The sequence below is a fragment of the Oncorhynchus masou genome, chromosome 21 (assembly GCF_036934945.1).
Source record: "Oncorhynchus masou masou isolate Uvic2021 chromosome 21, UVic_Omas_1.1, whole genome shotgun sequence".
Lineage (NCBI taxonomy): Eukaryota > Metazoa > Chordata > Actinopteri > Salmoniformes > Salmonidae > Oncorhynchus > Oncorhynchus masou.
This window is the reverse complement of record NC_088232.1, coordinates 37,980,984-37,992,836: the sequence shown is the minus strand read 5'-3', so window position 1 is coordinate 37,992,836 and position 11,853 is coordinate 37,980,984. Positions and strand designations below refer to the sequence as shown.

Sequence of the window (11,853 nt, the reverse complement as noted above, 5' to 3'; positions counted from 1 at the left end):
GAGAGAATGCCAAGAGTGTGCAAAGCTGTCATCATGGAAAAGGGTGGTTAGTTTGAAATCTTTTAAAATGTGAAATGTATTTTTATCAAAATACTTTTTTATCCACCTATCAATGTATTAGGCTACTGAATATCATATTGACACCATGACAGGACAGTAGCCCGTTATTAGATTTTCCCCCCTAATGAGTAATTATTTACATGACTACCTGCATTTCCGTTCATTGCGTAACATCCGACATTCAGAGTGAATACTTCCTGCATGCCAGCTCAAAAATGGCGTCCTGTTTTGAGGTTGGTGTTTTGACGAATGATATCCTTCAATAATGAAAAGGTGTTTTTCCATATTTGTGATGAAGATAAACAATTATTGAAAATAAATATGGCATTTGAAATGTGTAACCAATGGAGTACTCCTGTCTTTTACAGTCCAATGGCCAGCGCTAATAGCATTAGCAAGCCAACGTTAGCTAATATACTAGCATTTCAGACCATTCTATTTCGACCTCTTAGCTAGTTAACGTTATATGTTTTCAATTTGCTTTTAGTTGCTGATGTTTGTAGTGGATTAGCATGATACGTAGAAAACATTACCTTGCTTTGTCTTGCCACTGTAAGGTACAGCACGGATCCGACATTCGAGTTAGGACTTTATGCAAGCTAGCTAATTAACGTTAGCTAAAAAGCTAGCAAATGTTTATGATATTTTCCATAGGTATCTGCGTCGGTCAATGATGAACAGACCGAACGTGCTGCATCTCAGAAAAGAGAGGAGAGACTGCGAAAATTCCGGGAACTGCATTTCAAAAGGGTCTGTGTTCAAAGGTTCTCCCATTTCAGACACATTTTAGTAACGTCATGTGAAGCCTATCCTTATTTGAGTTTGGCAGTAGCTTGAGTTTACATGGTATATCTTGGATCTGTGTTCTTTGTATTCACGTTCTGGAATGTATGTATTTTGTGGTATCCATTGCAGAATGAAGCACGCAATCTCAATCACAAGGAGGTTGTGGAGGAGGACAAAAGACTGAAGCTACCAACTAACTGGGAGGCAAAGAAAGCCCGTCTGGAGTGGGAGCTAATGACTGATGAAAAGAAAAAGGTACATGTTCATCAACGGACTTGATTATAATATATTAATTCTATATGCTCTACCAACTGAGCTACAGATGTCTACAGCTATGTTGAACATTATTATTATCACAGAGGCACTGCTTTCTGGATGAACCGTCACATGTGTATGACAATGTTTTTTTGTTGGCTGATGACAGAGAGCAGGATGTCAGAAGTCAACTGCAAGTTGTGTACCTTAGGATAATAGATAAGTAATAGAGGACGACCGATTATGATTTTTCAACGCCTTTCCCGGGGACCAAAAAAAAAGCTGATACCGATTATCGGCCAATTGTTTTATTTTTATTTTTTTATATTTTTTTGTTATATATATGTATATATTTGTAATAATGACAATTACAACAATACTGAATGAACAATAAACACTTTTTGAAAACTTCATATAATGCATAAATAACATCAATTTAATATCAAATAATGAAACATGTTCAATTTGGTTTAAATAATGCAAAAACACAGTGTTGGAGATGAAAGTAAAAGTGCAATATGTGCCACGTAAAAAAGCTAACGTTTAAGTTCCTTGCTCAGAACATGAGAACATATGAAAGCTGGTGGTTCCTTTTAACATGAGTCTTCAATATTCCCAGTTAAGAAGTTTTAGGTTGTAGTTATTATAGGACTATTTCTCTCTATACCATTTGTATTTCATATACCTTTGACTATTGGATGTTCTTATAGGCACTTTAATATTGCCAGCCTAATCTCGGGAGTTGATAGGCTTGAAGTCATAAACAGCGCTGTGCTTCAAACATTGCTAAAAGCTGCTGGCAAACGCAGTGATGTGCTGTTTGAATGAATGCTTACGAGCCTGCTGCTGCCTACCACCGCTCAGTCAGACTGCTCTGTCAAATATCATCCTACACTTAATTATAATAAACACACAGAAATACGAGCCTTTGGTCATTAATATGGTAAAATCCAGAAACTATCATTTCGAAAACAAATGTTTATTCTTTCAGTGAAATAAGGAACCGTTCAGTATTTTATCGAATGGATGGCAATATTTAAGTCTAATGTCTGTTACATTTCACAACCTTCATTGTTATGTCATAATTATGTCAAACTCTGACAAATTCATTACGTTTTTTGTTAGGAAGAAATGGTCCTCACAGTTTGCAACAAGCCAGGCGGCCCAAACTGCTGCATATACCCTGACTCTGCTTGCACTGAACGCAAGAAAAGTGACACAATTCCCATAGTTAATATTGCCTGCTAACATTAATTTCTTTTAACTACATATGTAGGTTTAAAAAATATACTTGTGTATTGATTTTAAGAAAGGCGTTGATGATTAGGTACATTTGTGCAACGATTGTGCTTTTTTCACGAATGCACTTTTGTTAAATCATCACCCGTTTGGCAAAGTAGGCTATTATTCAATGATAAATAACAGGCACCGCATTGATTATATGCAACGCAGAACAAGCATGTGTGTTAACTAGTGATTATGTGAAGATTTTTTTATTTTATAAGATAAGTTTAATGCTAGCTAACAATTTACCTTGGCTCCTTGCAGTCACAAGGTCCTTTTGATGCTGCACTCGCGTAACAGGTGGTCAGCCTGCCATGCAGTCTCCTCTTGGATTGCAATGTAATCTGCCATAATTACGTCCAAAAAGGCTGATTACCGATTGTTATGAAAACTTGAAATCGGCCCTGATTAATCGGCTAAGCCGATTTTAATTGGTCGGCCTCTAATAAGTAACTTCAGAAGTTATATAGTAATTGTATGCACACTGTTGCTGTTTAGTGACTTGGTGTGTGTCTGTGGGATTTCAGGAGTGTGCGGCCAAAGGGGAGGACTATGACCGGGTGAAACTGCTAGAGATCAGTGCTGAGGATGCTGAGCGGTGGGAGAGAAAGAAGAAGAAGAAGAACCCTGACCCAGGATTCTCAGGTGAGAGAGGTTACTCTTTTTTTTTGAGCGAACTGGATAGCTATGCCTCAGCTGGTCAGTTTTTCTGAACAAGAAAAGCTAGGGTTTCTACTTATAAGCTATAACTGTTAAGGCCACATGGTCAGGAAGCGCTACGGTCTGCCTCTTTAGCTGAGGGCCATTCAATCGTGCACTTGGAGAGCATCTACCAGTATGTCATGCTGTACATCCTCAATCCATTTTTATTTTATTTTAAACATGCTATCATCTAAAGTAAGATACGCCTGGAGATACAAGTGGGAAAGTGGGACTCTTTAATATTGTGCTGTAGAGTATGGTTGTTTTTGAAGACACCAACTCCACAAAGGCCAGTCAGTAATGCAGCAGAAGTTGATTGTGGAAGACGACTACTGGAGGTGGTACTGTCATTCCACAACAGGGCAGCCCTATACCAAGGTATTCTGTAACGGAATTCTGGGTGCGTGTAAAGACCCCTCGGGATAAATCATTTTTAACTGCCTCCAATTTAATCTGCCAAAAGGGATAACTGCGTTCCCCAAATATGGCTGCCATCTGTTGCATCAAAACATCTCTGAATTAAACCTCTGGGGAGAAAATTATCACCAGAGGGGCTTGAAAGCGGCCTCCTCATCTCCCCTAACCAGACGCAGGTTTTGTCACAGAGCTTTGCGCCTGCTTGTCGTTTGTTCCGGTAATTATAACCTCTCTTGTTTGCTGCCATTGGCCCGCAGGTTACGCGGAGGCCCAGCTGCGACAGTACCAGCGCCTCACCAAACAGATCAAACCAGACATGGACGGCTATGAGAGGCAGCGAGAGCAGTGGTGAGCCGGAGCCCCCTTATAAAACTCCTTTCTCATTTTCCATTACTGAGTGTCTTTGATATTGTCTCCAATGAGTCGACTATGCAGGGTTGCCTCCCAATGTCCTCAAGCACAAGTCCTATATATTGGTTTTGAAAAGGCACATGTTTCAAAGACTGTTTCCCCCATACACTATGAAATGTTTTAATTGCGTCAAATGGATAATTGACGCTACTATCACACAGTTTTCACTGATCATGTGCACAATGGATTCAATTAAATGTCAGGCAGTGTGCCCCACTCCTGCCCCATGGTTAGTTTTGACATTGTCACAAAATCATTTAATGTCTTAAGTGTCAATGTGAGGCATACGCTCAGAGAGGAACGGTATGGTTATAGTTATGGTGGGTTTTCTTGATCAGCCAAAGATGAGTTCAGAACCCACAGGTTTTTCGCCTTAATTTCTGCCACATGTGGAGCTGTGAAGGGTGCACTACAGCATAATGTTTCCAGTCATAGAGATGGGTCATATTCAGCTTGGAGAGATGGATGGTGTTGAGGAGGATCATTAAAATGAATATTGTGTTAACCGACTCCTTTTCTCTCTCACAGTGGTGAGGACTTCCACCCCACATCCAACAGCCTGATCCATGGGACCCACGTCCCATCCAAGGAGGGCATCGACCGCATGGTGGAGGATGTGGAGAAACAGTAAGTGTAACAGAGAAGAGAGCGAGATCCTAACCTCCTCTGACCTCCCATTTAATGCACTGGAGTCCAAAACAAGGTCCATTTGTGGAAAGAGTGAGAGCCCTCTGTGAATGGAAGCGGCAGACATGTGCGTGCATGAAACCAGGGCGCATCTGATGCCTACTGAATGAACCCCAGTGTTGGGAGCCTGATGGGACTGGCTGATAAGCCTCTTTCATGGTATCTCCCACTGGGGAGGTGCTGGAAAACTTAGAAAGAAGATATGTGGCCTAGTTAATGAGCCCTCATCTGATTCTCACCCCTTAGATTACCCTAGTTTCTGTTGCATCTGCATTGTTTGGTGTTAAGTTGGTCAGAACAGATTTTCCCCAATAAAGTAATGCATGGCGTGCCTTTCAAAAGAATGGCAGCACGTTAGACCTTCCATACCAGCTAAGATCAAGTCCTGAAGTCCCTCACACCTGACCGGCATATTCCCTTTCGTAGTGTCTCTTGTTCACTTTTTTCTTCTATCTTTTCTCTCCTCTCAGTGCCAAACCCTTTTTGGGAGGCCTTGTGTTAGTGATGCTCCTGTGAGAGATTAGACAGAGAAGGAGCTGCCAGGGCATGACGCACATCTCCGCTTTGAAGACACTAAGTTAAGGCTGTGAGTCAGAAAAGTGACTGTGTGTGCCAGCCTGTGTGTTTGAGTAGAAGAGTAAGGTTTTCCATTGGTGCTTTGGCATAATTATGAACTTGTAGACTGTCTTCGTTTAGGGATTGTTGCCTGTGTGGGATTGAGTTGTTCTGGAGAGGTCAGATTTTCAGTGACTGAAGGAGGTTTTTCTACCATGATTGTAATTATTTTGGTTTGTAAGTTGTCCTTTTTGTTTTCTTGACACTGATCCTTTGCTGTTCTTCACAGGATTGAGAAGCGGGCCAAATACAGCCGGCGCAGGGCCTATAACGATGACGCAGACATCGACTACATCAATGAGAGGAACGCCAAGTTCAACAAGAAGGCAGAGCGGTTCTATGGCAAATACACAGCCGAGATCAAGCAGAATCTGGAGAGAGGCACAGCTGTCTAACTGGACTGGTCAATCAAATGGACGCTACCATTTCCACTGCTTTGTTGTAACTGAAGGCCATAATTAGTCACTGTGGTTACAGGACCGGCCATGTACATAGAAACCCCATTTCAGTTGGTCACAATGCTTACGTATCTGAGATCTAAGTTTGTATTTTGACGCTGACATTTCTTTAGAGGCATTTTCTAACAAATTTTACTGTATTGTTACTATAACACTGTGAATCAGGTGGAATGGCTAACTCTTGAGTACATCCTGAATAATCTTGTAATGCTATTTCTGCCTTTCTGCCAATGTTTATCGTGTGTGTATGAACACGCATTTTTTTTTTTTTAACTAATGTTTTTGTAATATAACTGATTTGTAGGTCTTACCCTCAGATTGCTGCATGCAGTATGGGTTGGGTAGGTAGGTGGGTGGCTTAATGTGAGAATGAAATGCTATCATTCACCTTAAGGCTACACTGTGTTTATTAGTTATGCCAGCAGAAGAATCTGCTAGTGTAGGTGCACGAGGGGATAAACAAATTAAACAATTTCATCGTTATCACTCATCTCTGTTAAGCCGACTGCCCCCAAGCAGAATATGAGCTAGGAGAGGCTTGTGACCTAAATTGAGATCAAAGACAGTCAACAGATTCACATGCTATATTCAGTTTTTCATTCTGTATCAATGCACACTATGGGTTATTCAAAAATACGATGTGGGGGTCCTATAAACACGAATAGAATTTGATCCTCATCCTTCGTAATTTGAATCAGACATCTGTGTAATGTTTCGTTGGACTAAATGAATCTGTTCTGAATAAGCCTCATGGGATATGGTAATAAGATGGGGAAGAGGGGTTTCAAAGGTTGGCGTGCAAGAAAATATTTATACGTTGTTTATGATTTCTTGGTAGACGAAGACGTAGTGTGGGGGGTATACACCCTAGTCAAAAAATCCTATAGGATTTTGTGTCACCTGTATCAGAATTCTATTTGACTAATTATTTCCTATTGGGAATCAAAAGTAATTCGATTGAATCTTATAGATTTTTGATTAATCTCCTAGGATTTGGTCACCCCAATCAGAATGCTATTATAGCTTTTATTCTCAAATGAACCCATTAAATTATACATTTGTCATTGGTTCCAGTACAATACAAAAGCATTAATTACTACATTTCCATTGATCAGTTCTATGTCGTTTTTGAGTGATTGATGACGTCATAACTAACGTGAGCTTGCAGTGTTAATTATCCTAACTTGCTCGCTAGCTTTTGTAACTATTTGTATGTGGTTTTTGAGTCACTGTATTGTTATAGCAGATACGTTTTTTCTAGTTTGTTATTTCTAAATATTTGTGCCCTTTTTATAGGCAAGACTGCACCATTTTCACGGTTTCTGGTAGATCCCATGTAGAAAAATCCTATCAAATTTTGGAACCAGTCCTATTGGATTGCTATCCTATAGGATTGTATCTTCTAGCATCGTATAGGAATCTAATACAAATCCTATCAAATTTTGGAACCAGTCATATTGGACTCATATCCTGTAGAAGGTCTAGGATAGGTTCCAAAATATGATTTTCTATTGGATTTTTATATTTATTGGAATCCTTTTGGGTTATTTGACAAGGGCAATCACTTCTTTGGCATTTGATTCTACTTTGGGACCTGGTTTGATTCTCAGGTCAGGGTTGTTTCTTTTGGATTATCCTCTGATCAGCCTGAGGATATTGGCTGAAGATGTAAAGCAGGGGTGTCAAACTCATTTCATGGAGGGCCTAGTGTCTGGTTTTTGTTTTTTCCTTTCAATTAAGAACTAGACAACCAGGTGACGGGAGTTCCTTACTAATAAGTGATCTTAATTCATCAATCACGTACAAGGGAGGAGAGAACCCGCAGACACTCGCCCTCTGTGGAATGAGTTTGACACGTGATGTAAAGGAAATAAATACAAAACATTAAATAACCAGCTTACATTTAAGGCTATAAAACTATGATAGTGCTTTGTATTTTAGCCTCATTGAGAGCCAACTTTGGCAGTTATCTTTAGTGGTCTTAAATGGGCCGTACCATACATTTTATAGGTATTTCCTCTCCCTTTTCACTATTGGGCCTATCCACAATCATGTGCCTGATGAGCAGGCAATGACCCACAGATACCATGTCATGTTTTTCCACCAGAGAGATCACATGAAAGAGCTTTTTCCCAGTACAATGAGAATGTGATAGGTTAGCCAAACGGCTGTTGTTGGAAGTTATTCTCTTTGAAGATTGATTAGATAAGAGCATGTATCAATTGGAAATCTGTTACACAGTGATAACACAGTGTTAATACCCGCATATGGTACAGGGCTAGGTGTTTTTGAAAAATCTAATTCATGTGATTTACCCAAATAGATGCTTGGTATCCCTGGTAGGATACATTTAAATATCAAATAAAGTTTGCCTGCAAGGGGAGACTTTTAGCATTTTTCCCACGACAAACTGAAAAGGCATTCTGTGTACAACACACAATGTAATCCTTTATGCCCTGCTGTAAACACTAGTTTTTTTTATCTCCTAAAGATGTGTAAATACACTTTTGTGGTATTGCCAGAATGTTCCCGATTTAGGGCTCTATTCAATCATATCCGCTTTAGCCGACATCTGCATAGAGGTTATTTTGATGGTGTAGGAGGTGGAACTGTGTTTGAGCTGTTAAATCCACAAGTGGTTCCCGGCATTATACCTAAAGTAGACATTGCCATTGGTTGCATTAACAGAAATACAGCCTTGTTTACAAGTTGAACACTGGAATGTGAGATGTAATTTACACCTCCATTAGGAAGATAGAAATGCTAATTTGAATGATTTCTCAATTTGAGCATCATTATTTCTATAAAGCCTACACTTTCTCATTCTGAACTTCTAATGCCAGTGGGGTGGGTGTGGCTTCATCACAATGTTTGCAAGAGCAGCTGCTCAGCGATTTGACAGCGCAAATGCAGTTTCACCTCCAATGTTGCCAAAACATCTGCTATGCGTGTGTGTGCTATCGCCGGTACACCCTTGATCTGATTGAATCTAGCCCTTATAGACTGCAGCTCCTTTGTGGCCAGATCATACACTCAGAGGAGAGAAATACCCTCATGTCATGTAAAAAGACAGAAGGGAGAATATCTGTCCTGAGGTGTGGCTGATTGCATTACTCCTGCAATATTACTCCCCCATTGATAAAACACAAGATCAGTTTATGGTAAATGAATCAGTTAAATTTACACACGCCAAGATCTTGTCATAATAATAGGCTTACTGAGTCTCAGGTAAAATGCATCTGAAGGAAAGTATCTGACTACTAGCCAGTTTTACGAGCCATAATGACACTTTGGGTTAGATCAGGTAACTCAGGAGAGAACATGTTCAAAAAAAAGCTCAGTCATGTGTTAGCAGACATTTGGCACCCGTCTTGAGTTCTCTCCTCTCCCTGAACAAAGAGTTTAACTCACCCGCCAAAACCAAACCCCACCTTCACAAATACTGCTCTATGAGTGTGGCTGTGACTTCTGGATGATGTATGGCAAGTTTATTACACTGAAATCTCAGCCTGAGTAAATCATTCATTAAAACCACTTAACATGAGGTGGCCGTGTTGAAGGTAGGTGCTATGACAAGCTAAGCTATGCAGTTGTTTTTTACAGGGGGTCCAATTCAGACCCCAAATCACTAACATAGCCATTGTCCCCCAATTAATTACTGAAATTCGATTGGCTTTAACCACCAAAAACCATTCCATCACTAAACTATTTGTCAGTATCACTGATCTATTGGAAGTGTTTAGGAATCAGAACACGTTCTGCAGCACTCACTTCAGTGGTGCAACTCTGACACTATGTGGTCAACATGTGCATCACAGCCACGGGTGCAACTTTTACTGGGGGGGAGCATGACCCCCCCCTACACACACACACAGTTTTATAATTTTGCATTGTGACACAAAAAACGGCGTCGGTGTGCTTTAGGACCATGCAGACTCCTCAGAGCGGTCAGGCAGGCTGTTTGGTAGTTTCAGCCGTCTGGAATTAGGATCGCGCTGACACCACAGTGCGAACAGAGGCAGCTGTTGTCTGTATTTTTTCTTCTTTCTCTGAGTTGCAAAAGCAAGCAGAGCTACTAGCTACTCTATTTGACCGATGTAGCTGGCATGGTAACTGTTGTTTGACTTAACTGAAAATAAGCATTTATTCCCAGTGCTGAGCTAGTAGTGTAACGTTAGCAAGTGTTTCATCCCCTCTCGAAGTTCGGCGCGAAGTGAATAAACAAGCTAGCTCGTTAGTAGATACCACAGCCAGTTCAGTTCTAGCCTCTAGCTATCTGTCAGGTAGCAGTGTCTAACAGCTTGTGTGTATGGAAATGTTTTGTCCTGGTTTTAACAGAAGTAAATTCACTTGGCTTGTTTTTGCCAGTTGATGCATGATAGTAGCGAGATATTGTTTTTGCTCCATTCACAGTCGGTATAGCAATGTAACATCAGTTTCCCTTACTAATTTCCTACTTTTCACACTGACATGGTATGAACAGCTCTACAGGCGTCACTGTCATGGTGCACTGTCAGTACACAACACTGCTCACCATGTCTTAACAGGATCAGATGGTGACAGGGGTCCCAGTATGGTCAGACAGACAGAGAAGACCAGTTTACGGAGCTCAGGTTAATTTTGCAGTGATATTAACAGTATCCGTGAATGATACAAAGTTCCATCTTGAGTTGATTGGTAGACCTACAGTAGCTACAGGACAGCAGTTTAGACTCCCAAGTCTCAGAGCTAGTGATGTTTGAAACGCTATTAGCGCGCACCCCGCTAACTAGCTAGCCATTTCACATCGGTTACACCAGTCTAATCTCGGGAGTTGAAAGGCTTGAAGTCATAAACATTGCAATGCTTGAAGCATTGCTAAGAGCTGCTGGCAAAGACTTAGTTATAACATAATAACACAGAAATATGAGCCTTAGGTCATTAATAAGGTCGAATCCGGAAACTATCTTGAAAACAATACGGTTATTCTTTCAGTGAAATATGGAACCGTTCCGGGTGGCATCCATAAGTCTAAATATTCCTGTTACGTTGCACAGCCTTCAATGTTATGTCATAATTATGTAAAATTCTGGCAAATTAGGCGACCCAAACTGTTGCATATACCCTGACCCTGCGTGCAATGAACGCAAGAGAAGTGACACAATTTCACCTGGTTTGTGATTATGATTGATTGATTGTTTTTTTTACAAGGTAAGTTTAATTAGCAACTTACCTTGGCTTACTGCATTCGTGTAACAGGCAGGCTCCTTGTGGAGTGCAATGCAATCAGGTGGTTAGAGCGTTGGACTACTTAACTGTAAGGTTGCAAGATTAAATCCCCTGACAAGGTAAAAATCTGTCGTTCTGCCCCTGAACCCACCGTTCCTAGGCCATCATTGAAAATAAGAATGTGTTCTTAACTGACTTGCTTAGTTAAATAAAGATGTACATTTTTTGGGGTCCAAATCGGTGTCCAAAAATACCGATTTCCGATTGTTATGAAAACAAGGGAAACTATTTTAAGGCAGTCTGACACCTCCAAAGAAGATTTCCAAACTGTGTCAAGGGTTGACAGTCTCTTCCCTGTTGACACAAAACATGTAAAACAAAAAGGTGAGGAAGACATGAGAGACACAACTGATGAATGGATTCAGATGTTAGAATGCTCAGTCATGTTGATATAATCTCAGACATATTACTGCAGTTTAAGACCATCCATAGAAGGTACTATATGACAGTGAAATTGAACATCATGCATTTAGAAGTAGTTCCTCTGCTGGAGGTGTAAAATCCAAATGGCGACATTTCAATATGTTATGCTATTGTGAAGGCTGGCTGAATTCTGGCAAAGAGTTTGTTATTTTATCTCAGCATGTCTACAGATTCTCCCTGTTTTTGTTTTCTTGGAAATGTGGATACTGGAGACTTATCAGAAGAAACTGTGTAACCAAGCATTCATAGCGGCTAAGAAATGCATTGCCATTAATTGGATGGTGGTTTTCCTCCCACAATGTCACAATGGATGTTAAGTTATGTATCACCATATTTTATTTATTACAAGATTAAGGGTGTACTATGCAACTTTCATAAGGTCTGGATGTGTTATATGGAATACTGCGCGACAAAAAGAGTCTGTATTGAAAACATGCCCACGTCAGGGGTGATACCTATTTAGGCGTTCCTTAGCTGCTAGGTTGCT

The 11,853-nt window shown here is 40.4% G+C and overlaps 1 protein-coding gene across 2 annotated transcripts; it reads left to right on the top strand.

Annotated features, from left to right (window-relative positions):
• Nucleotides 1-240: 240 nt before the first annotated feature.
• LOC135508304 (pre-mRNA-splicing factor syf2) lies at nucleotides 241-6,776 on the top strand. 2 transcript variants are annotated; one of them, XM_064928392.1, is made up of 7 exons: nucleotides 241-293; nucleotides 715-810; nucleotides 976-1,101; nucleotides 2,913-3,030; nucleotides 3,762-3,852; nucleotides 4,444-4,542; nucleotides 5,447-6,776. In XM_064928392.1, the coding sequence occupies exons 1-7, from the start codon at nucleotides 276-278 to the stop codon at nucleotides 5,610-5,612; spliced, it is 714 nt and encodes a 237-aa protein (XP_064784464.1). In that variant the 5' UTR covers nucleotides 241-275; the 3' UTR covers nucleotides 5,613-6,776. The 2 variants fall into 2 exon arrangements, with proteins under 2 accessions (XP_064784464.1, XP_064784463.1); XM_064928391.1 differs by having other exon boundaries at nucleotides 258-333.
• Nucleotides 6,777-11,853: the final 5,077 nt, after the last annotated feature.

Bases quoted from the DNA above. Each gene is read 5' to 3' on its own strand.
- LOC135508304 (XM_064928391.1), top strand. From the start codon at position 310: ATGATATCCTTCAATAATGAAAAG. The intron at 1,102-2,912 runs GTACATGTTCAT...GTGGGATTTCAG, and splicing joins TGACTGATGAAAAGAAAAAG to GAGTGTGCGGCCAAAGGGGA. The intron at 3,853-4,443 runs GTGAGCCGGAGC...TCTCTCTCACAG, and splicing joins GAGAGGCAGCGAGAGCAGTG to TGGTGAGGACTTCCACCCCA.